Below are 26300 nucleotides of genomic sequence, written 5' to 3'. Positions count from 1 at the left end.
TTAGGCTACTGCATGAATTATTTTATTTATTTATTTATATTTGAATTTCTATCCCGCCCTACCCCGAAGGCTCAGTTTGCTCTGGAGCCATCCTTCCTGAGCCAAGACAAAAACGTATGAGCCGGAGGCTAAAAAACCGTGAGCTAGCTCACACTAACTCAGCTTAGAGGGAACACTGTTTTCACGTCAACCCATTCCCTAAAGATTCCAAAACAACCAGGCTTGCCAATCTCTTCGCCCACCACAACAGTCAGAGAAAAACAGCAAAAACAGCAGAATCGCATGCACCGTTGTCTGGCCTGGGTGATTCCATCTTTGTTACACTTTGGTGCCTAGTTGCCCTGAGTCTCATCGGGGAAATGGTGATCAGCCGCTCCCAAAAGAATGCTCTCTCTCTCATGCTTGTTAGCAGTGCTTATCTTCAAAGTGCTGGCTCTTTCTCCCCCCCCCCCCCACAATGGAAGCTACATTCAAGTTGGCCTGGCTCATCCAAGGGTTTGGGATAGTGTCAGGCTCAAGGCCCCAATGACCAACTCCACCCCAACCCAGCCATGGTGATGGGAGCAGACCCCCGATACTCACCCAAAAGGGAGGGCGTGGGCAGTCCGTACCAGACACCACACTCAAAACACACCTGGCTGGAGGTGACGGTGACATGGCTGAGAGCCCCACCCCACTGGAAGACGTGGATAACGGCAAGAGGAGATGAGGAGCAACAGCTGACAGAGAAGGTGGAGAGGTGGGAGAGGACCAGAGAACACCAATGGTCAAAGAGGGAATCAGGAGAGGTCGAGGCAAACGGCAGGAGAGGGAAGGAGGCCGGGAACAGCTGTAAACGGGGTCATGAGGATGGCGGAGAGCCAGGAGGCGCTGAGGGAGTAAGACAAGAGATCCCCCGGTAAACACGGCCGTGGCGACACCAGCGACCCCACCCTCTGATGGCCTAGCAACAAGGGGGAGAACATGAGCAAGGGGAGAGGAGCGGGACACATGGAGGCGTTGGACCCATGGCCAGTTCAGGGGAGGAACTGACTGGCCCAGCAGGGAATGGGTGGAGGGAAAGGTAAATAAAAGGAACACCTCCAAGGAAGGCCGGGGAGGATAGCCACCCACGTGTGCCCAGGCTCTGGAGTGGGACCAGACAGAGATTCTGGAAGGCACTGACAGAGGAGGCCAAGGGTGACTGAATCCCCTCCCTGCAACCACTTTGCGGTCTGAGGTGACCAAGGAGGGTGGAGGGTGCAGGAGACTCCGAAGGTACAGGCTCCCTGCACCTGATAGATAGCTTAATTAAGAAGGCGAAAAAGAGACTGGATTTATATCCTGCCCCTCACTTGGAGTCTCAGAGCGGCATACAATCTCCTTCCATTCCTCTCCCCACAACAGACACCCTGTGAGGTAGGTGGGGCTGAGAGAGCTCTTTCGAGAACTGCTGTTTTAGAACTGCTCTTGAGAGAATAGCTCTAAGAGAACTGTGGCTTGCCCAAGGTCACCCAGCAGCTGCATGCGGAGGAGTGGGGAATCAAACCAGGTCCTCCCTGATTATAATCCACCCTCCTAACCACTACACCAAACTGGCTCTTTGACTCATAGCCAGCATTTACAGTATGAGATGTGTAGTTTTAGTCATGCCTGTGGTCTTAAGGTCTGGCTAAGTTTTGCTGTGCGTGTGCATGCTCAAGGCCCAGCTGATAAAAGCTCAGCCTGCATTTTCTGCAACTTTGATGCATTATAAAAGATCTCCTTGCAAATAAACCCAGGTCTCTCGTATCCTATGGAGCCCCTGGCCAGGGTCCATAACAACCATTTCATCACTTCCAGTGGAAACATGGAAATGGCAAGGTGTAGCTCTAGGAAGCTCTATGGTAAAACCACTGAGTTTCTAGTGATTTCTAGAGCTACCCTCTGTCACTTCACCAGTTTTCACCAGAAGTGACATCACAGGACATGCAATGCTATGAGGCCCCTTCTTATGTCCTCACTCCCAAACCTCTTGCTGGTCGCCAGGCACAGCAGCCCTACAAAACCACAAATACTTTTACTACCCAGAATAGCAAAGAGTGGGAAGCCTGATTTAATCTCCGGAACAATTTTCTCTCTGGTAATTCAGCTCCAGGAATCCTTACCCAGGAAGCCAACGTCTTTGTCACACCCTTGCTTGGCTTCCATCTTCAGGAAATAGGATAGATCCAGTTCTGGTATGAGGGAATCCACAGAACTCTCCCCCAACAGGTCTAGAGCCTGGAAAGGAAATATATATCCTGTCAGGATATTGCATATAAATGGATAAATTTATCTTACTTTTATGTCACCTCTCCGGAAAACCTGCTCAAGGCAGTTTACCGAGTAAGCCGTGATAAAGAACGTAAAACAGCCCTAAGTCATTAAATTTAACAAACTGCTAAAAACGTAGCATTAAAAAAAAACAGGCAGAGTACATAACATTTGGTAGTTTTAAATGAGTCAAACAAAGCAGTTCTCAGGGTAGAAAAGAGCCAATTGGAACCATCTTAGAAGAGATCGACACCTTAAGAGATTAATAATGCCATCCGTCTATCCAACAACTCTCCCACATACAAGAAGCCGCCCTGGAAGTCATGAAGATGGAAAATCCCTTACCTTTAGCTCCCATTTCTCCAACTCTGGAGACCCCAGAATGATGCTGGAAGTTGCCGTGCCAAAAACGAAGGGAACTGGAACACCCCGAACCGGGTTATCTTAATGACAGACAACATGTAAGAAGAGAGCGTTTAAGCATCCTGTCAGGTGTCTAATACTCAGATTCCCCAGTCCGCCATGGAAGGTTACAGGGTGACACCCTCTCAGACCGATCTCCCTCACAGGGTTGTTGTGAAGAGAAATGGAGGACGGGAAGACAAAGGCAGCTTTGGGTCCCCACTGGGGAGAAAGACTGGGTACAACATTTATTAAAAATCTAATTTTTAATGACATTACAAAGGGCTATCAAATTTTCCAACAACACAACAGTAATGATAATAATGACCCAACAGGGCCGGCCCCAGATCCCTTCTGGTGCGCCCCCCACCCCTGCGCCCACCGTTTTTCAAAAATAAATGCATTTTTGGAAGAATGAAAAACACAAATAATCAAGAAACTCTCAGAGTACGGGGCTGGGTGCAGTTTGGCGCCCCTAAGGGCCGGCCCGCTCTAGGCGATCACCTAGTTCGCCTAGTGAGTGAGCCGGCCCTGCGACCCAATTCCTGAACTGGGAGTTTCTGCTCCACAAGTATAACCACTAAATTAGCGACTTGGAGTGCAGACACACACACACGCTTCTTTCCAAAAGCATTTAAAGGGAAGGCGCCAGTCCCCAACGTGATGATGTCACTTCTGTGTGATGCCATTGCACTGGGGACGTCCCTGCCTCCTCCAGTAACACCCCCCCAAGTCATCCCCCCCTGGGACTTGGAAGGACCTGGCCACCCTACGGGGAAATATTAACCCTGCTCTTCACCCCCACCTCTGTGACTCTTCTTGGAGCTGCAGAGAGAGAGAGAGAGAGAAGTAGTCTGGGAAGGAGCAGTCTGACTCAGCCCCCCCCCCAGTCCCCACGGCTGCCCGCTGACTCCTCCGGAGCATCTTCTCTGCAGCGGGGGAGGGGGGGAAAGGTGAGCAGACAGGCTGGCAGCTGGGGTGGGTGGAGGGGAGTGCCAGGGAGGAGGCACAGGATGCCCAAGCTCAAGGCAGGCAGAGCTGACAGGCAGGCGGAGGCTGCCACTGCTGCACCCAAGAGCGCCGAGAAGCTGATAATTAGATTACTTTTAATCAAATTAGCCAGTGCCCACCCCGAGGAATTAAAATGCCTCTTCCCCCCCCTTAGAAATTCCTGGCTACGGGCCTGCGTTTTACTCTACTGAAACCCCTCCAAAAATTCGGTCTGTACCAGATTTAGGGTTGCCAAGTCCCCCCCGGCCACTGGCAGGGGATGAGGGGGTGCCAGCTCCAGGTTGGGAAACTCCGGAGCCTAGGAAGGACTGAGGGACCTCAGCGGGGTACATTTGCAGAGAGTCCACCCTCCAAAGCGTCCATTTTCTCCTGGGGAACCGAGCTCTGTAAACTGAGCTGTAATTCCAGAGGATCCCCAGGTCCCACCTGGAGGCTGGCATCCCTAAGGTCAGAAACCAGTTCCCCTGGAGAAAATGGCTGCTTCAGAGAGTGCCCTATATGGTGCTTTATCCCACTGAAATCCCCCCTCCTAGCGGTTGCCAGGCTCCATGTGGCATCTGGAGATCTCATAGAATCATAGGGTTGGAAGGGACCTTCAGGGTCATCTAGTCCAACCCCCTGAACAATGTAGGAAATTCACAAATATCTCTCTCCCCCCCCCACACACACACCCCAGTGACCTCTGCTCCATGCCCAGAAGACGGCAAAACCCCTCCAGGATCTCCAGCCAAACCGGCCTGGGGAAAGATTGCTTCCTGACCCCAAAGTGGCGATCAGCATTTCACTGGGCTTGTAAGAAAGGGCCACAAGAACTAAGCCCTGAGGCAACCCTTCCTGCCCTTCCTTCTGGTGATCTGCCTGAGTTCACAGATTCAAGTATGGAGACAGAGTCTGGCCAAGCTGTTTCTGGAAGCCCTACTCGAGCAGAGCCACTGCCCCCTGTAGAGGGTGGTGGCAGAGCCCTCAACCGATTACCTCTGCTTTGGAGGCTGCAGCTGCACGGGGGGGGGAGACCCAGACACAAGGCCGCGGCAATCACACCCAGGCCTCCTCCGAGGTGAGAAGCTCTTGTCGAGGGAGCCGCAGGCTTCTGAAGCGTCCTCCTGGCACCCAGCGCCCGCTGCTGCAAATGCAGACAGGCGAGGCGGGCCACTCTGGCCTGGCTGCCATCAGGACATATTTATTAAGGGTGCCCATGGGGCAGAGAGCGTCCCAGGACTGGAGGGCCCTCGGGAGACCTGGCAGCCCAGCTCCCTCAGAGAGGCCGGGGAAGAGGCGAAGGGCAGGGGCGGGAATTGACAGAGGAGGGTATTTCATGCGGGGGGGGGCAGCTCTGCAAGCCTTTTCCTCCTGGCAGGGGCTCCCCTGGGTCTTTCCTGGGGGGGGGGCTGTGCCAGTCCCATCCCCGCTCAGGCCCACCATTTCGCCTTCTGCAGCAGCAACATCAACCACTCGCCCAGGTCTTCGGCAAAGCTAGACACAGGCAGGGCCAGCACCCCACCCCTCCCCGCTTGGATGCTAGAGAACAATCCTTGGGCTTCCCCCCGCCCCGCCTCAAGGGGGCCAGCCTCGCCCTGAATACAGCACCACGGGGCGGGGGAGCCTACATCTGGTCCAGAGAAGCCCCAGGGGCCTGGCCTCGAAGGAGAGGGGCGCGTCGGCGCTCTTCCTAGAAATTGAGCCCCCTGTTCCCTGTCCCAGGTGCCCGGGGGAGCCCTCCAGGAACGTCGCCGCCGCCGCCACCTCCGAGGGCCAAGGCAGGCGGCTGCGGGGCTGGCTGCGAGGCAGGGCCTGGCCGAGGGCGCCCGCACGGAAGGATCCCGGAGCCGGGCCACCCCGGCCTCTCCAACAGGGTGCCCGACGCAGGAGGGGAGGGGGGAGAGACTCCTCGCGAGTTGCAGCCAATGATCCCTCTAAGCTGTGGAGTCCTGTGAGCAAAAATTCTACTTTGTGACCGACTGGTATTAAAGTTGTGAGCGAGCGATTTGGCTGCTGCATCAATTAGTTTGCTCTGGAGCCCTCCTTCCTGAGCTAGGACAAAAATGTGTGAGCTGGAGGCTAAAAAACTGTGAGCTAGCGCACACTAACTCAGCTTAGAGGGAACACTGGTTGCAGCGCGCTGGCCCCTTTCCAGGCGGAGGGGCGGGCAGGCGGCTGCCCCTTTAAGGCCGGACCCCAGCACTCCAGGATATCAGAGGAAGGCTCCAAGCTAGTCTGATAGGGTTGCCAGATTCCAGTGTGGAAATTCCTGGAGATTTGGGGCTGGAGCCTAGGGAGGAGAGGGACCTCAGCAGGATACAATGCCCTAGACTCCACCCTCCAAAGCATCCACTTCCTCCAGGGGAACTGATCTCTGTAGTCTGGAGATGAGCTGTAATTCCGGGGGATCCCCAGACCTCACCTGGAGGCTGGCCTCAGCAGAGGGGGGAGAGCCATAGCAAGAGAGAGGGAAATAAGAAAAAGTGGTGGATGTCTCTTACCTTTCCTGTTCTCCTGTGTTCTCTCCATGGTGGTGGGGAAAGGTCCAAGGAATGAGAGCAAACAGGGACTGGGCTAAACACCTTCTCCCTACCAGCGCCAGAGGATGTATGCCAGTGAAACTTTAAAAGTTCTGACGTTCCTCAGAGGACATTTGCTTAACAGAGAGGGAATGAGGTTATCTGTCTTGATTTGATCAGATTTCCGAGTAGGTCTTCATGTGGTGAGAGAGACGGTCCTGAGGGGAGAAGGCGGCCACCCCATTGTCCTGCAGGCAGAGGCCTGGGTGTGGAGGGGCCTTCCCGGGTAGGGCCCACAATTAGGGCATTGTCATTCCCCCAGGGCAGTTTCCCCTGAGGGGAGATTTCTGCTCTGGATTGCTTTGGGACCATAGCTGAGCTCTAACAAATGGGTGTTCTAACCCTGAGGAAGTTTTGGAGTCACACCACCCCCAGCCCCATAGCCAGGAATCCTTTTTCCTCGCTTGGACTGACCTCCTCCTGAAAACCACCGTGTTATGTTTCCACCTGCAAACCTCCAGGAATTTCCCAGCACAGAAATGGCAACCCTAGGACTGTTGCAGGTTCTAATCGTAGCTAAGCCTTTCTTGAGTGGCTGTGTAGAAGGGGGAGGCAATGTGTTGGACTGTGCTATGGGGGTAGGAGTGGAGTGATCCTGAAAGAGTACTAGTGGACAGAAGGAAACAGAGAGAACCTGAAGACATGGGACAGCAGCAGCTTTCGTCCACAAAAATTGTCTGAACAGTAGTCTGACACAAGGAGCATGGCCAGTGTTTCCTCTAAGCTGAGTTAGTGTGAGCTAGGTCACAGTTTTTTAGCCTCTGGCTCACACATCTTTGCCTTCGCTCAGGAAGGAGGGCTCCAGAGCAAACTAATTTATGCAGTAGCCAAATAGCTCACTCACAATCTTAATGCCAGTAGCTCACAAAATAGAATTTTTGCTCACAAGACTCTGCAGTTTAGAGGGAGCAGTGGTGTGGTCTCGCAGAAAGATGTTTGGTTTCTGTGAGTGAATCTGACAGGAATGCAGTTGCCTCTGACGCCACGATGGTGCAATCAGAATAAAACTTCCTTAAAAAGTGTTTCTCAGGATAAAACTTAATGTGACAGCATCTCCATGGCCACCATGAAGATACCTCCACTGTTTTTAAATCATTTAAGAATACTGCTAGTGCAGGCTTGATCAGGACTGCAGCGTGACGCTCGTCCGTCACCCCGCCATTGCCTTTTCAGTTGGGGAAACAGCTGTGGGAGGGGGTGGCCATTTGGAGATTAGATAAGTTGTCACATCCAGTTTGGTCCTCACTAAGGCCTGGTGTAGTCGTTAAGAGTGGTGGGCTCTAATCTGGAGAACCGGGTTTGATTCCTTCACATGAAGCCAGCTGGGTGACCTTGGGTCAGTCACAGCTCTCAGAACTCTCTCAGCCCCTGCCCAAAAGGCTTTTGTTATTGTTCAGTCGCACAGTCGAGTCCGACTCTTCACGACACCATGGACCAGATCACGCCAGGCCTTCCTGTCTTCCGTCGTCCTCTGAAGTTGGCTCAATTTCATGTTCGTTGCATCTATGACACTGTCTAACCATCTCATCCTTTGCCGTCCCCGTCTTCTTTGACCTTCAGTCTTTCCCAGCATCAGGGTCTTCTCCAGTGAGGGCTCCCTTCTCATTTGGTGGCCAAAGTATTTGAGCTTCAGTTTCATTATCTGGCCTTCCAGGGAACAGTCAGGGTTGAATACTTTTAGGATTGACAGAGTTAGAGCTTAAGGCTGCCAGGCAATCTTTGGATCTCCTGGCTATATGTCAGTTAACACTGCCATGTTGCTGGAATGTGTAGAGGGGGAAACCACCTTACTCTGCCTGCTATGTACAGAGTTTCACTGTCTGGGTATTATCTACTGTATTGACCTTGGGATGTTCCAGCTGCTGTCGGCTTTTGCAGGGAACCAACGGCTTTTGCTTTTTGCCCACTTTCCCTGCGCGCGCAAACTTTGCTTATTGGCTTCAGCTTGTAAAGGGGGGTGTTTGATCCTAGTATAATTCAGGGTGCCATGCTGTTCCTTGGGCATTCCTGACACAATGTCAGACTCCCACAGCATCAGTGAAGTACACACTTGTAGAAAAGGTTTTACTTTATTTGAAGCTATAGGTGCATAACAGGATCACTGTTCAGAATGAGGGTGGGAGCAATGGGCATCATAGGTTATAGTACATTTGAAAAGCAGAGGCCCAATTGCGGGGATTCCCATGCACGCCATTGGGCCTGGGAGCAAACGCTTCTAGATAACATAACATCTTTGCTTCTCACGGTTTGCACCATGAGATCACCCAAGCAACTATTCGGCAGCAACCACCTGTGGCCTTGAGAGATATGGACGTTCCTGCAGCTAGGCAAATAAGCGCATCAACAGGCATACATGGGAAAGAGAAAGCACTCAAGCGCATACATAAAGCTAAAAGAAAAAAACAAAACAATTTGGCAGCTTGCTGACACACAAGCAGTACATGTGTCATAGTCCTGGTGTACCAATAAACAGAATTCTTCTTATGAAGCCCTGTGTTGTGTGACCTGACTATCGAACCCTGACACTATACCACACACAATGCCATACAATAATTAATTAATTGACTGCTTCAGGCTGCATCTGGGGGTTCATGCAGGTACAAGCATAAGAGAAGCCATGTTGGATCAGGCCAGTGGCCCATCCAGTCCAACACTCTGTGTCACACAGTGGCCAAACCCCAGGTGTCATCAAGAGGTCTGTCAGCATGGCCACAACTCCAGAAGCCCTCCCACTGTTGCCCCCCAAGCAGGTCAATGCCTCTCACTTCACCCAAAGCCAAAACCATTCTCCTCCATATTGAAAATAGGATCTCAGGGCTCAACGACACGATACCAATAGTCAGGTCTGGTTTTCCATGTGATAGCTGTGGGCACTTTAACTCCCCAGTGCCACAAGGGCCCCCAATTTAGATCGAGGCTGTGATTACGGTTGCCAGGCTGAGGCCCTCCATTTTTAATATCTGATTTGTGCCCATCTGTGACTCTTATTTTATCATTTATTTAAAATTTTCATCAGCCCTTGTGTAATTTAAGACGGTCTACGATATAAAGAGAATGATTATAAGAAAAGAAAAGCAACAATTTCAAACACACCTAAAAGGTCACAATGTAAAAACCTGAATTAGGACTGCCAATAAATAAAAACCAAGTAAGTCAAATGCAGCCGACAGTGTGGGGGCCAGGCGCATCTCCCTGGGGAGGTTGTTCCATAACTGTGGGGCTGCCACCAAAAAGGCCCTGCCTCATATACCCACAAAAGAAACTTCTTTGAATGATGGGACAGTCAAGAGGGCCTCTTCCCATGATCTTAATTCCCCGGCAAGAACATACGGAGCTTGTTTATAACCTGTGTCTTGGAATGCCGGCTCTTCTAGCCTCCATTTGCGTAGAAGAAGAAGAGATTGGATTTATACCCCGCCTTTCACTACCCAAAGGAGTCTTAGAGCAGTTTCCAATCTCCCTTCCCCCCCCCCACAGCAGACGCCTTGTGAGGTAGGTGGGGTTGAGAGAACTCTTTCGAGGACTGCTCTCGAGAGAACAGCTCTGAGAGAACTTGTGACTGACCCAAGGTAATCCAGCAGCTACAAGTGGAGGAGTGGGGAATCAAACCCAGTTCTCCCAGATTAGAGTCTGCACACTTAACCACTACACCAAAGAGGTGGGTAACCAAGACAATTAAGGTGTACAAATGCCTTTCCATTGAGGAAAGGCTGGAGAATAAGGGTTTTTTTTTCAGTTTAGAAAAAGAGATGGCTGGGGGAAGGCATAATAAAGGTTTGTAAAATTATTCATGGGGTAGAGAAAGCGGAGAGAATATCCCATAATACTAGAACTCAGGGCATCCAATGAGCTTTACAGGCAATAGAGTCAGGGTGGACGAAAAGAAATAAGTAACTCAACAAGAAATTTGTGGGAGTCACTACTGGCCGACGTAGTGATGGCCATGAACAGAGATGGCTCTAAAAGAGAATTAGAGGCATGGAGGACAAGTCCATCAAGGGCTACTAGCCCTGAGAACAAAAGGGAGCCTCCATATCCAGAAGCAGTCAGCCTCTGAATACCAGTGCTGGCAAACAACCTCAGGGGAAGGCGTGGTCACGATGCCCTTTTTGTGACCCTCCACAGCAGCTAGTGAGTCCCTGCATGAAACAGGATGTTGGGCTAGATGAACCCCTGGTCAGATCATTAAAGGGAACTTTAAAACTAGGAATCATCAAGAAGAAAACAAAAGGACGGCACCAACTGGAGCAAAGAGATGAAGAAAAAACACTGGTGCAGTGGGAAGAAAATTTTATTCCAAAATATTAATCACGCCTATGCATTTTGCCTTAAGCTTCCTCAGGGGATCTATACATACGTTAAAAATGAAAGAGAAAAGAATTATTCTCGAAATCAATACCTTTGGAGTCCTCTTGCTTTTACGTGCCCGCAATAATTGTGATTACATCACTCTAAGTTCCTAGCAATGTTTTGGTAGCTTTTGATAATTAAGTGTTCTTTGTACATGCTCAGAAGTCCTATATTTTTAAACATGCTTTTATCATTGTTTTGATATGTTTTGAACAAATAATTAAGAGAAATGGTGAAAAGGTGTTTGCTAATCTTTTTTCGCTTTCATTTTTTTTACATATGTGTAGATCCCCCTGAGGAAGCTTAACATGGAATACGGAGGAGTTATTAATGTTGTGGAATAAAATTTTCTTCCCACTGTGACACTGTTTTTTTCTTTGTCTCTTAACTGATGGTAAAAGGGCCATCAGTGGCTATGAGCCACAAGGTCTAGATGGGGACCACTCTGTCTGGTGCATGCACTTCTTGGTGCTTGGGGGGGGGGCTACAGTGGGGAGGGCTTCTGGAGTTCTGGCCCTACTGGTGGACCTCCTGAGGGCACCTGGGTTTTGGGCACTGTGTGACACAGAGTGTTGGACTGGATGGGCCATTGGCCTGATTCCACATGGCTTCTCTTCTGTTCTAACTTTAAAACCAGTGCATATGTGCAGGGGAAATAAAATGCCAACCAAGCCCAGAAAAGTCCCCAGGCTTCTATTGTCTGGGGCTCGTCTGGCCAAATACTTTAGCCACCCTGAGCCTGCCTTGGCAGGGGAGGGCGGGATATAAATCTAAAAAAAAAATAGATTAACTCCACCCAGCTGATGACTGTGAATGCCCCACTCCCCTCCCAGAGTGGTAAACTAATCAGTTGCACCCAGAATGAAAGCAGGTATCCCAGCTTGCCTACAAAAGCAGGATATTCATTAGGCCAGTTTCAACCACACTCCCTTTGTTTTGTTTTTTTTCATTTTAATTCAATCAAGCTCCCGGCACACCCTGCCAGCCTCCCAGCAGCCCCTTCTAGCTCTGCCAAAACCTGGATTTTCCCTCCCAGATTCAAGGCCCAATGGTCCAAGAGATAGTACTTTGGATCTGGCCACCCTTGAGACTCAGACATCAACTTGGAACCAGGGAAGGGCCAGATTGTGTGTTTTCGTTACACAGACTGCTTCCTGTACATGGAGACAAGCTCTCTGATGAAGTGTGCATGCACAGGAAATCTTTTGCCCAGAATTCAACTTTGTTGGTCTTAAAGGTGCCCCTGGACTCAAACGTGATTCTTTTGTTCTCGTTTCCTCTGGGAGTAGATGATATTCTGCTAGACCAACTGCTTTGTTTTGAATTGGCTCCATCCCTCCACTTCTCTTTACCCTGTCCCTTTTATTCTAAGCAGAAGTGTATTGTTTCTGTGTTCTTTGCCTGCTTCTAGGAATACAGTGCAGAGTTTGAACCATGTTATCTATGAAGAATCAGACTTCCTTAAGTGCCCTTTAGAGGCTGCAGAACAAAGTTTGAGTCCAGTGGCACCTTTAAAACCCACAAAGTTTAATTCTGGGTAAAAAGCTTTTGTGTGCATGCACACTTCATCAGAGAGGTCTTGTGTCCATGTACAGGGAGCAGTTTTTCTAAAAAACGTAAGCATTAACATATGACACATTAAATGATGCAGAAATTACATAGTAAGATCATACTTATTAGAACAGACAGTTAAGTACTACACACAAAACCAGGGCCGGATTTAGACTTGCTGAGGCCCTAAGCTATACAAAAGCCAGAGGCCCCCTACTGCTTTAAATTACATCAGCTGGTCTCAGAAAAATTTAAAATATATACGCCTTTTTATTATTTGAAATCATTTTTTTATTGTGTTTTTATTTGAGGCCCCAGCAGATTGCGAGGCCCTAAACTGTAGCTTATTTAGCTTATGCGTAAATCCGGCACTGCACAAAACTATAGTCCACAATCCCTACCCCTTTAACAAAACGTTTCATTATGGTATAAAAAAACTTCCGATCTTTAGGAGGCAGTTGAAGATGGTTTTGTTTACGATTGTGTTTGGTTAAATTTACTCGCCCTCCCGAGTTGTGATTTTAAATTTTGGTTTTATGTACGCTCCTGAATTCTGAAGTGTTTGGAAAGAAAGGCCGGCTGCATCTGAGAATTCCTGGAAAGAGAGAAGTAAAAAAGGAGGCTGAGGGCGGGTCCTGGAGAGAGCAGACGCTGATGCGAGGGGGGGGGGGGGGGGCGGAATGTTTCCAAACTACTTTTGGTTTCATAATACACAGCCCTGTCTTCCCGTTGCTGTGAACTACAATTCCCAAAGGCCCATGCAACTCAAAGAGAGGATTGGACGAAACGACCAGATGGAGCGGCCCCCTTTGCGTTTGTTTGGATGGTTCCCAGACAGGACAGGAGATTGAGACGCGTCGACTGAATCCGCCCATTTCTTTTCCCCCCGAGGGAAATTTGAGACGCTTCTCCTCGAGCGCTTTTTCCAGGTCGGAGGACGAATTCGGCTTTTGCGTGGTCGCAGCAAAGGAGGTGCGTTTGTGCGTCCTTAAAGAGATGTCCGGCAAGGAGGTGGAGGGGCAGGGGCACTACCCCCTGAGGCCACAACCCACTACAGAGGTAGAGAAGGTGTGTGGGTAGGGACAGAGGAATTGCGTTTTTATCCTGTTTAGTTTCTGTGCCCCAGTTGTGTTGAAGTGCCTGTGTTTATTTTCTGTGCCCAAAATGTATATAGTTAGTTAAATAAATCTTCCTTTTTTGAGTTTAAAAAGCCTGGTGTGCCTTAACCACATAGTCCTCCCCGCTCTGCAGGGATGTTGTGCAGATTTTATATGCCCCGGGCAGTAGCTGGAAGCATGCCAGGTTATGTTTGGTAACCAGAGGTTTTACTATATATGTCAAGGCTTATCTATCCATTGCAAAGTTTCATAGCGGCATCCAGAAGATGTACCTGTTGTATGGATAACTATAATAGGGGCTTTTGCGCACCTTTTTCCAGTTCTGACACAGAGCGTGTTTCATGAAGTAAGTGTATCTCAGTAAACTATCACTGCCAAGGTGTGTTGTTGAGAGTGTCTTAACTGGGAGACCTGACAGTCTCAAGTCATTTTGCTGCTCCAAGTGGGTAGTATTGGAGGAAAGCTGCATGGCAACGTATGGTTCCCTCCACCCCTGACTTAGGTTGATTTGGGGCTATGCAGTGGCAGCTAAGGTAGAAAAGCACCTCATATGCCATGTTTTCTGGGTTCCAAGGGTCTGGAAAGTGGTTCCATAGCCAATTACACAGTAGCCAACTCTGGGATGGAAAATATCTGTAGATTTGAGGGGTAGAGCCTGGGGAGGGCAGGGTTTGGGGTGGGGAGGGGCTTCAGCAGGGTATAATGCCATAGAGTCCACTGCCCAAAGCAGCCATTGTCTCCAGGAAAACTGATCTTGGTCATCTGGAGATCAGTTGTAATAGCTGGGAAATTTACTGTAGGGGAAATGAACATGGTAATTTCTGGGAGATCTCCAGGCCCCACAAGGACATTGGCAACTAGTGACCGTTTAAGGGAAGATTGGGATGTGTATTTTACCTCAGGACACATTAAATGACTCCCAACAACAAACTGTTTAGAATGTTAGAGGCAAAGGCCAATCAGGCCGCATATGCAAATGACCTTTGTGCTCTGACTGGCTATGGGGGGGAAGAGAAACAGCAAACCATTTAGAATGTTGGAGGCGGGACTCAGCTTCTGAGTGACACATCATGGAGCCAACTAATTCAGGAGTGTGTGGAATGTTTAGAAAGTGCCACCCCACTTCACAATTATATATAAGGAGAGTTGTTATTGTTTACATCATTTCTAGCCTGGTCTCTCTCACACAGGGCACATTACACAGTGGGACGGAACAGGAATGGGACATCCGTTCACCAAAACAGAGCAGGTTTGGGTTGCAGAAATCTGAAAAGAAGCAGAAAATCTGAAAACAGAGCTGAAATCAAAGTGTTGCCTAGAAGGCACCCTAACCCCCCAAGATAAGCCACCCAGGAAAGCCCCGCCTTTGGAATCTTTGGGGCCCTTGGATGACCAAGGGGTAAAAGGAGTACTGAAGGATGATAGGGAAATGGCCGAGAAGCTAAATGCATTTTCTGCCTCTGTCTTCACTGTGGAAGATGAGAAGTGTTTGCCCACTCCAGAACCGCTGATTTCGGGAGGGGTGTTGAAAGACCTGAGTCAGATTGAGGGACGAGAGAGGAGGTCCTAAAACTGATAGACAACTCAAAAACTGATAAATCACCAGGCCCAGATGGCATACATCCGAGAGTTCTAAAATAACTCAAATGTGAACTTGTGGATCTCCTGACAAAAATATGTAATCTTTCCTTAAAATCTGCCTCCATTCCTGAGGATTGGAAGGTAGCTAATGTCACTCCCATCTTTAAAAAGGGTTCCAGAGGAGATCCGGGAAATTACAGGCCAGTCAGTCTGACGTCGATACCGGGTAAATTGGTGGAAACCATTATTAAGGAAAGAATTAGTAGGCACATAGATGAACAAAACCTATTGAGGCAGACTCAACATGGGTTCTGTAAGGGAAGATCTTGTCTCACTAACCTATTAGTGTTCTTTGAGGGGGTGAACAAACATGTGGACAAGGGGGATCCAATAGATATTATTTACCTTGACTTCCAGAAAGCTTTTGATAAAGTTCCTCATCAAAGGCTCATAAGTAAGCTCAAAAATCATGGGATAAAAGGACAAGTCCTTTTATGGATCAAAAACTGGCTAGTTCATAGAAAACAGAGAGTGAGTGTAGGTGGGCAATTTTCTCAGTGGAGGGTGGTAAGCAGTGGGGTACCGCAGGGATCAGTACTTGGTCCACTGCTTTTTAACTTGTTCATTAATGATTTGGAGATGGGAGTAAGCAGTGAAGTGGCTAAATTTGCAGATGATACAAAGTTGTTCAGGGTGGTGAAAACCAGTGAGGATTGTGAGGCACTCCAAAGGGATCTGTCAAAGATGGGCGAGTGGGCGTCAACATGGCAAATGGGGTTCAATGTGACCAAGTGCAAGGTGATGCACATTGGAGCCAAAAATCCTAAATATAAATACACATTGATGGGGTCTGAACTGGCAGAGACTGAGCAAGAGAGAGATCTTGGAGTTGTAGTGGATAACTCACTGAAAATGTCGAGACAGTGTGTGACTGCAATAAAGAAGGCCAATGCTATGCTGGGGATTATTAGGAAGGGTATTGAAAACAGATCAGCCAATATAATAATGCCCCTATATAAATCAATGGTGAGACCTCATTTGGAATACTGTGTGCAGTTCTGGGCACCACACCTTAAAAAGGATATTATAGCTTTGGAAAAAGTGCAGAAAAGGGCAACTCGAATGATAAAAGGGTTGGAACACTTTCCCTATGAGGAAAGAGGACGTCCTTCTTCACCCAAAGAGTGATTAACACTTGGAATTCACTGCCACAGGAAGTGGTGGGTGCTACAAGCATGGATGGCTTCAAAAGGGAATTAGATAAGCATATGGAGCAGAGGTCCATCAGTGGCTATTAGCCACAAGGTATAGCTAGGGGCTCTGGGGCAAGTGATGCTCTGTCTTCTTGGTGCTGGGGGGGGTCAACAGTGGGAGGGCTTCTAATGTCCTGGCCCCACTGGTGGACCTCCTGATGGCACTGGTATTTCTGGCCACTGTGTGACACAGAGTGTTGGACTGGATGGGCCTTTGGCCTGATCCAACATTGGCGTCTCTTATGTTCTTATGTTCTTATGTTGTACTTCTGATGCGTCAGAGAAAACAGCCACTAGAGGTCCTGTCCCATTCTGGAAACCGTATTCTCTGCCGTTAAAACAGAACTAGCCGTACATGAATAAAATGCCAACCAAGGCACCTATTCTGAAGGTCCTGGCTTGAATGCCTGGTGATTACTTTAACTCCAACCGGAGGATACCTGTGAAAGCCACACACCCTTCTCACATGGTAGTAAATTAATCAGTTTCGCCCAGAATGAAAGGAGGCATCCTGCCTTGTCCAGAGAAGAAGGTCATTCATTCAGCCAGCTTCTACCACCGCCCAAGCTGGTCCTTTGTCTTTTTATTTCAGTTCAAAGAAGTCCCCCACACATCCTAACAGCCTCTCAGCAGCCCCCCCCCACCCGTATTCGTTTGGGAGGCTGTTAATAGACCGTAATTTCCGCAGGAACTCAAGTCGCGTTGAATAACCTGGAGTGCTGATGGCATATGGCCTGAGGACTGCGTCTGTGTAACCAGACACTCTGACAGAGATAGTACAAACCAGGGACACCCCATTGTCTGAGGTCTGTCTCAGGAAAGCTGGGTGCTAGCCACAAAACCACAGATCACACATAGCAGGCATCATCTGCTGTATGTCTGCTGTATGTGTTAGCTACCTCCTGCCAATCCTTTTTCTACAAACATTCCGTTTTCCGCATGGCTTAATACTGCGTGTCTAATACGCTGTGCTTTTTTCAGATTACTGGAATCAAGTCCTATCCCGTCGCTTATTAGAGGTCTCGTCCTATTCATTGCATTGATTTACACTGTAGGTCTTGGCGAAAATGAAGCAGATGAATAAATACTGGAATAAACATTGTAACTCTTCAAAGTGCCACTACTTCTGTTTTGGTTTTGACCCAAAGAGAACAGGAGAGGTTGTAGGTAAAAGGCATTTTTCACCTGCTAGGATGCCTTTCCTTATAGTAGGGAAGCTGCCAGGGGAGAAAGGGGGAGAGACAGCGATGAGTACTTTGGTGATCCTTAACCCTCTTGATTGGCGGCAGGCGCAGGACAGAGAGAAGGCCTACATCACATACTGTACAGCCAATTTATGGCAAGTGAACTAACAATCAGAAGACGTGACTGCTGCTTGTTTATACTATTCTAAAAGAAGAGGAGGAGATTGGATTTATACCCTGCCCTTCACTCAGTGTCTCAGAGCGACTTACAAACTCCTTTCCCTTCCCCTCCCCACAACAAACACCCTGTGAGGTAGGTGGGGCTGAGAGAGCTCTGACGGAAACTGCTCTTTTCAAAAACAGCTCTGACAGAACTATGGCTTGCCCAAGGTCATCCAGCAGCTGCATGTGAAGGAGTGGGGAATCAAACCCGGTTCTCCCAGATTAGAGTCTGCTCACTTAACCATTACACCAAACTGGCTAAAAGAGAATGGGGCAGATTCATGGAGGTGGTGAGGCCCATCAATGGCTTTTACTTATGGTGGCTAAGTAGATCCTTCACGTTCAGGGGTAGTCTACTCCTAGATGCTGGGGGCAACTCCCTGAGGCTGATGTTGTCTCCATCCCCTTGGCTGGGCTTTCCAGACCCATGAGGCTGGCCACTGTGGGATGAGACAAACCTTGAGTTTGATCCAGTTGGGTTCTGCTTTTCTTCTGAAATGCATGGGGCATGTATTCACCCTACCCTCATTTTTAAAAAAAGATTCAGTTCCCCTCCACTCCCGTCTTTCTCTGGATTTTTAAGTATGTTCCTGGTTTCTTAACGGCATGGAGAGAGACCGACTAACTTCCGTGTGCAAATTTCCTGGAAGCAGAGAAGGAATCTGAAAAGAGCCAGAAGCTGATGGGGGTGTGTGTGTGTGTCTCATTACTATCTTTGCTTTCCATTGTTGTGAACTACAGTTCCCAAAAGGCCTTGCAAGTGGAAGAGAGATGGAACAAATCCCCATCACTGAGGTGTGTCTGTGTGTAGGCTTGGTCAGTTCCTAGAGAGGACAAGAAAGTGGAGAGACGCGGATTGGAGCGGCCCCTCGGTGTTCCTCGGAGGGAAGTTTAAGACGCCTCTCCTCTTCGGTCTTTTTTTCCCCAGGTCGGGGGAGGAATTTGGCTTCTGGGCGGTCGCAGGAAAGGTGCATTTATGACTCTTTAAAGAGATTTGGGGTCAGGAAAAAGGGGGGCGGGGCGGAGAAGAATCGTGCACGAAATGAAAGAGCGTCTTGGAGGGAGCAAGATCTCGGCAGACGGGGGAGGAATGGGAGGGGATGATCTTTCCAGGCCGGCTGGTCTCTGCATTTATTTCTGACTTTTCCCGTTTCCCACGATCAGTGAGCCAAAAGCGGCCGGGCTCATCGGGTGGGTCAGAGAGGGCAAGAATCCCTCCGAAAAGGGGTGGCTGCGAATTGCCCCCCTGAGTCCCAGTCCGGTGGCTCAGCTCAGCTCAGGAGCCTCCCCCACCGCCTGCTGTCCGGCTGGGGAGAATATTCCCCTTTTTCCGGTTCTTCTTCCCGATAAGCGGCGGCAGGCAGCCTCTCCCGCTTCCTCTGGGTCCTCTTCTGCTCTCTTCTTCTCGGCCGGCCGGCTGGCCTCGTGTGCTGGGATGCTGCTCCACACCCAGACTTCCCTGCGCACGGAAATCTAGCCCCTCAGGAAGGCTGGCCTGGAATCCTTTTTCTTGAGCTGTCACCTTTCTACCGCCAAGAACGGGTGTTTATGTGGAGGCAGGTGCCCCCATGTGAGGCCCCTCCCGACCCTTCACCTGCTTGAGTTCCCAGATTTAAGGGTTTTCTCTCAACACCACTGCAGAACTTTTTGCCAGCATTCATTCTCTCTCTCTCTCTCTCTCTCTCTCTCTCTCTCTCTCTCTCTCTCTCTCTCTCTCTCTCTCTCAACAGATAATTTTAATTCTTTTTGATAAACAGCAATGATTTACAAGATAAGCATGAGCATAGCTTTCAATGGCTTCATACATTTCATACAGTTTGTCGATATTATACAGTTTGAAAATTACCATAGATGAAGAGTGTTTATTACATCAGGCACTATTTCTTTGGTAGATGCACTAGTATGGGGTACCATATACATACAAAGTCATTCTGACCACCTCTAGATAGATTTTGTTTCCGCATGTCTGAGATTTTCTCCATTATATAAAGGTTCTATAGCTGTTTGTACCAGAGGTTTACATTTAGCCTACTCGTGGATTTCCATGTGGCTGCTAATGTGGTTTTGGCCAGCATTCTCTCTTGAAGACAGAGTGTATTTATTCATTTATTCCCTCAGTTAAAAAAAGGTTATTATAGGTAGGGGAACAGTCAGCCCGTATCTGCTCCCTTGGGATTCCATGCAGCTCTGAAGCAAACTGAACCCAAGAGCAATCTATGTAGTGGTGCTTCTGTGAAGCCGTGTTGTGTGGAGTCCTGTCCCAAGACAGCGCCTCTCTGGCTTTCCCAGATTGCATTCATTCATTCATTTTGGGTATTTATTTACATTGTTTCTTACTTGGACTCAGAGGTGGATTACGGGAAGTGAGTCAATACAGTCCACGAGTGGGATATTCAGTAGACAAGGCAATAGGATTAGGGACTGTAGAACTAACCAAAAATCTTAAAACAAAACTCAAACAAAGCTTAAGTATTGACAGGACAGAATAAATGATGCAAAATTCCCAAGTAGGATCCTGGCTTCAGCAAGCTATACGCACAGTGCTACAGACCACAGTCCCTAATGATTTCTCCAAGTCACTTTGTGATCTGTTGAGTACCGTGACATTCCATTTAGTACAGAGGCATCACACCTAACTGCTGGGATACTTTTCAGAGTCTGAAAAGACACCTTGAATGTTTCTTGCTGTTGGTTTGATGTATCCCGTATATTTCTTTCTCATGACTCGCCTGTTGGATTCTGCTTCCTTCTGTGAATACTCAGGGACAGTCAGAGAAGATGAACGGGGGAAATCCTCCCTCAGGGCCCCCAGTGTCCTTCGAGGAGGTGGCCGTGTTCTTCACGGAGGAGGAATGGGCTCTGCTGGATCTGGCCCAGAGAGCTCTGTACTGGGAAGTCATGCGGGAGAATTACGAGATGGTGGCCTCTCTGGGTAAGGATCTTGGCCCCTTTTATCCTGAATGTGGGAGAGAAGGGAGGAGGGAGCGTCTGTAATGAATCCAGGCCAGGTAACAAGTCTTCCAAATTACAGTTCCCCATGCTTTTCTGACCCCAGCCATCCTGACCAGCTCACTTAGGCCCCATGATGGATCTCTCCTCCTCTGGGTTTTCCTCCAATGCATTGACTTTCTCAGTGGCCCTGAGGTTGTTAATGATACAGACAATTGGAGAGAAGGAGCCCTGGCAGTTTCTGGGAAAGACACACTCACCCCATTCACAAAGTTCTCACTGTTACATCCTTGAAAAAGATAGTGCATGAAAAGATGGCTGCATCCCCATCAATAAATTTTACCAAGTAAGGAATGAACAGATCTCACATGTATTTTTTATGAGAAAGTTAACTCGGGACCAGTGTTCCCTCTAAGCTGAGTTAGTGTGAGCTAGCTCACAGTTTTTTAGCCTCTGGCTCACATATTTTTGCCTTTGCTCAGGAAGGAGGGCTCCAGAGCAAACTAATTGATGCAGTAGCCAAATCGCTCGCTCACAACTTTAATGCCGGTAGCTCACAAAGTAGAATTTTTGCTCACAAGACTCCACAGCTTAGAGGGAACATTGCTTGGGACACTTAGATCATGGATTCAAATGAGACAAATTAAATGGCTTTGATAAAGAAGAAGAAGAGGAGATTGGATTTATACCCCGCCCTTCACTACCCAAAGGTGTCTCAGAGCGGCTTACAAACCCCTCTCCCTTCCCCTCCCCACAACAGACACCCTGTGAGGTGGGTGGGGCTGAGAGAGCTCTTGACAGAAACTGCTCTTTTTTTGCTCATATGAGTTTCAACTAACTGGGCCTGTATAAGATAGTCACACCTCAAACGCCTCTGAATCTCTCAGACGTAGGTTGCACATTCTGAAAACCCCTTTTTGAGAATCTTAGAGATTGTATTTCGTCTTTCAGATTTCATATAGCTAGATGTAGGTCTTTCTGTTTCTGCTTTCATTGACACACGAAAGTATTTTTTCCACGTGATTCTTCCACGTTTAATCATATCAAGAGTAATTAGATTCATTTAAAGTAAAATAACTGAAAAGATGACAGTCACATGAGTGATCTTTGTCCGGGATACAAGGTTTTCACTTGACACTAAACTTCTGACTTCTCTTCAGTCAAAGCACTGATTTACCTGTAGAGGTGGTTACATGAGAGAGCCGTCATCTCAATGCAGCCCTGTGGTTTAACGATTAATGTGTTTTTCTATCCCGCCCTCCCCGCAGGCTCAGGGCGGCTAACAGGGCATAATGCCAGATAAAACAATATAAAATGTTAAATTACACATAGACAATTAACAAACAGTTAAACAACATCCTAAAACAATTTTGGTGCTCCTCTATTCGATTCCAGATGTTAAGATATTTAAAAGCAAGATGGCGTTCTCAGTAACATAGCTAGACAACTACAGCAGTGCATATCCCACTGCCCTACCGTCCCCTAAAAGACGCCCATTCCCTCCAATGATGCCCACATCAAGATGGCAATATGCGGAAATCATAGGGCATTGGTGGAACAATGATGGTGGCGGCTCCTATTCAAAAGCCTGGCGGAAGAGCTCCGTCTTGCAGGCGGATTTTTGGAACAACACTCTTCATTTCCATGGGTCTGTTTTAAAGGGAATGCTTTCCTAACGGGGGTGGTAACACAGTGTCATCCGCCCCTGTCCAGATCAATGCTCCCTCTAAGCTTTAAAGTCTTCTGAGCAAAAATTCTACTTTGTGAGCTCCTGGCATTAAAGTTGTGAGGAAGTGACTTGACTTCTGCATAAATCAGTTGGCTCTGGAGCCATCCTCCCTGAGCCAAGACAAAAATTGGCCAGCCAGAGGCTAAAAAAACTGTGAGCTAGCTCACACTCACTCAGCTTAGAGGGAACACAGGTCCAGATGTGATCTCAGAGAGGGGCCACACTCCTTGAATGCTGGTAATCACGCAGTCCTCTCCAGTATCCTCCCTTTTTTCTCTCTCTCCCCAGTAGATGGGACCTGGAGAGCAGAGGATGGCCTTGCATCAGAAGAAGCGCCGGAGAGTCTACCAGGAAGATCTCAAGAGGACCTTTCTTTCCCAACTGAACTGGGTGAGAGGGAGAATCCTTGGGGGCTCTTTCAGGGGAACTAACACGGCCTATCCGGGAAGGATCTGCACTTTGTGGCAAGATGAGGTTGTATTCTCCTGTGTGATGATCCTAGGCCTGAGGCTAAGGAGTGGTGCATCATGTCGGCCTCAGGACAGGCTTTCCCTCACATACGGGCCTCAGGCCTTGCTTCAGATTTTCCAAAGGCCTCCCTTTGCCAGGCCTCCTCCAAGCGTCATTAGGCTGCACCCCCTTCCCATGGCGTCCTGGGACGGGAGACTTGGGGTGGGGGTAGGAATTGCCTAAGCCCTTCTCTCCCCACCCCAATTCCTCAGGCTTCCCAGTGGATTGTTACTACAGAAGCAAAACAGGTGAAATATACCGTGTGGAATCGACGGTGCTCATTGGCTTACTGATTTTTGAGATGGTTATTCAATATAGTCTGGAAACTTCAACTGGATCTAAATGGGGGTAGCCAGGCTCCTGTCAGGGTCAGGATACAGGGTTGGTATCACCCTGGTGCTAAAAGATCTGTGCTGAGTGCTGGTTCAGGGCACAATTTCAAGGTCAGGTTCCTACCTAATATGGCCCTGGATGGCTTGGGGCCAAGTTACATGAAAAGACCGCCTCCTCCCCTCCTGGCCAGCCCACCAGCTAAACCCCTCCTCCCAAGCTCCGCCCTCCTTTTAACGTTGTTCGAGTGAGTGACGGCCACAGAGAGGCCTTTATCAGGGTTGGCAACTTGCCGGTGGGATGCCCTTTCCCTTGAGGTTTGCCTGGTGCGAACGCTACTTTCTTTTAGATGCCAGGCCAAAATGTTTCTCTTGAACCAAGCTTTTAATTAAGGTTGTTTAAAAAAAAAAAAAATCATTGTGTCATCTCCTCTTTTTAAACAAGGAATGTTTAAATTCGGTTTTCAGATGCTCTGCCGCTTGCTTTTAGATGCTCTACCTGGGTTTTTTGAGAGCGGTATTTTAAGAACTTCTCTGGTTTTGTTAACGTTTTATTTTGTAAGCCGCCTTACGGGGAGGTTCCCTGAAGAGGTGGCGTGGAAATCTTCCACATAAATGAATAAAAATCAATTTCGACAGGTGAGGACATTTTTGCATATGGAGGAGTTTCTAAAGAGGCAAAAAAAAAGACTAACTTTTCCTTTGCTGTCCCCAGGGGACAAAATCTCCTCAAACGTAGGAGCACGAAGATGCCGTGGTGGTGCAAGAGGCCTGTCAGGTGCAGAGAAGCGGTTCCTCTTTGGTCTGCCCTGCCGGTCCCTTGACTCACCTTTTCCTCTGGCTGTCCGTTTCCCTTGTGGTCATACAGAGGCTTTTCCAGGCTTCCAGTTCTTATTTTGGAAAGTACCATTTGGTGCTGCGGTGGCTCAAGTGGTTAAGACGCTGAACTGCAGGCTGTGGAAGGTCAGTAGTTCAGCAGTTCGAGACCCGGGTGTGCCGCATGAGGGAGTGAGCTCCCGTCTCTAGTTCCAGCTCCTGCCAACCTAGCAGTTCGAAAGCAAGAAATTGCAAGTAGATAAATAGGGACCACTTCGGTGGGAAGGTAACAGCGTTCCGTTCCGTGCACCTTGGTGTTTAGTCATGCCGGCCACATGACCGCGGAAACGTCTTCGGACAGTGCTGGCTCTTCGGCTTGGAAACGGAGATGAGCACCGCAACCCTAGAGTCGGATTCGACTGGCTTTCGAGCAAGGGAACCTTTACCTTTACTTTACCATTTGGTAACGACAGGCTGTCCTGAGTGGCCTTGCTTTCCTGGAGCTCTTATTGGATTTCTCTCTCTCCTTTCCAGCAGGGGATGCACCAGCGACTGAGGGACAGGGGCAACCAGGAGGGGTGTCTTCAGAAGGAGACGAGGCTCTGGAGGTGGAACCTTGGGATCGAGATGGAACTCCAAGGCCGCTGAAAAGAACACAGGACAGAAAACAGAAGGGGAGGGAGGAGCTGGTTGCCTTCCAGGGCAGAGATGTCTGCGAGATCCCAGCCCAAAAGCAAACAGAAAAGGGAAGGAATAAGTGCCCCATGAAAGGAGTAAGGTTCAGTTGCGAATCCAGTGCTAAGAAAGACCAGACGATCCAAACAGGCGAGAAACCGTACGGCTGCTTGGAGTTTGGGAAGAGCTTCACATTTGAATGCCTGGAGTGTGGAGAGAGCTTCAGGTTGTATGCAGAAATCCTTAAACATCTAAGGATTCACGGAGGAGAGAAGCCATACAAATGTTTGGAGTGTGGGAAGAGTTTCTATTCTAATGGGGACCTAACTGTACATCAAAGGATCCATACTGGGGAGAAGCCATACAAATGTTTGGAGTGTGGGAAGAGCTTCATACAAAGAAGGAATCTTACTTCACATCAATGGGTCCACACTGGGGAGATGCCATTTAATTGTTCACATTGCAGCAAGAGCTTTTCTTCTCAATCAAGCCTTAGCCAACATCAGAGGATTCACACAGGAGAGGCGCCGTATAAATGCTTGGAGTGTGGAAGGGCCTTCCTTCACGGTAGCCTCTTCAATAAACATCGGAGGATTCACACTGGAGAGAAGCCATACAAATGTTTGGCATGTGGGAAGAGCTTCTCTAATAGCAGCAACCTAACTGTACACCAGAGAATCCACACAGGGGAGAAGCCATATAAATGCTTGGAGTGTGGGAAGAGTTTCAGTCAGAGAAGAAGCCTCACTTCACATCGATGGGTTCACACTGGAGAGCCATTTAATTGCTCATATTGTAGCATGAGCTTTTCTCATCAATCGGCCCTTGATCAACATAAGAGGATTCACAGAGGGGAGAAAGCGTAAAAATGTTTGGAATGTGGGGAAAGTTTCAGTCTGAGTGCAAGGTTTACTTGTCACTGAAGAATTCACACTAGGGGGAAGTCTTCACATCGAAGTGTTCACACAGCAGAGAAGCCATCAAATGCAGGGAACAAAACGAGGGTTCCTGCTAAGAAGGGGGGGGGGAGATTGGATTTATACCCCGCCCTCCACTACCCAAAAGTGTCTCAGAGCAGCTTACGAACTCCTTTCCCGTCCCCTCCCCACAACAGACACCCTGTGAGGTAGGTGGGGCTGAGAGAGCTCTGACAGGAAGTGCTCTTTTTCAAGAACAGCTCTTGTCAGAACTATGGCTGGAGGAAGCTCTGCTGCTGCTGGGTTACCAACGGCTTGCTTGGAGTTTCTTCCTTCCAGCTGTTAAGACTGCGCCTGCTTGCCCTCCCTTTTTGCCTTCTGTCCTCGTCCACACAGCCGTTTCGGCACCTTCTGTCTCCCCACCAACACTCCCCTCTAAGCTGTGGAGTCTTGTAAGCAAAAATTGTACTTTGTGGGCTGCTGGCATTAAAGCTGTGAGCGAGCAGTTTGGCTACTGCATAAATTAGTTTGCTCTGGAGCCCTCCTTTCTGAGCGAAGACAAAAATCTGTGAGCTAGCACACACTAACTCAGAGGGAACACTGCTCCCCACCCGCCTCTTTCTCCTGTCCATGTGTACCCTCCTTCCAGTTTGGTGTAGTGGTTCGGAGCACGGACTCTAATCTGGGAGAACTGGGCTTGGTTCCCCACTCCTCCACATGCAGCTGCTGGTGTGACCTTGGGTCAGTCTCAAGTTCTCTCTGAGCTGTTCTCTCACGAGCAGTTCTTGAGAGAGCTCTCCCAGCCCCACCTACCTCACAGGGTGTCTGTTAGGGGAAGGGGAAGGTATAAATCCAATCTCTTTCTCCTCCC

The 26300-nt window shown here is 48.7% G+C and overlaps 1 protein-coding gene across 1 annotated transcript in view; it reads left to right on the top strand.

Annotated features, from left to right (window-relative positions):
* The first annotated feature begins 20282 nt into the window (after positions 1-20282).
* LOC107118625 (zinc finger protein 850-like) overlaps positions 20283-26300 on the top strand; it is a 35465-nt gene continuing 29447 nt past the window's right edge. The window contains exons 1-2 of the mRNA XM_015420991.1: positions 20283-20436; positions 24372-25272. Coding sequence (XP_015276477.1) covers positions 20283-20436; positions 24372-25272 — 1055 coding nt within the window. The remainder of the gene's footprint in view (positions 20437-24371; positions 25273-26300) is intronic.

The sequence above is a fragment of the Gekko japonicus genome, unplaced genomic scaffold, assembly GCF_001447785.1.
Source record: "Gekko japonicus isolate JY-2015 unplaced genomic scaffold, Gekko_japonicus_V1.1 scaffold3515, whole genome shotgun sequence".
NCBI lineage: Eukaryota > Metazoa > Chordata > Lepidosauria > Squamata > Gekkonidae > Gekko > Gekko japonicus.
The sequence above is the reverse complement of the archived record's forward strand: the minus strand, read 5'-3'. Positions and strand labels throughout refer to the sequence as shown.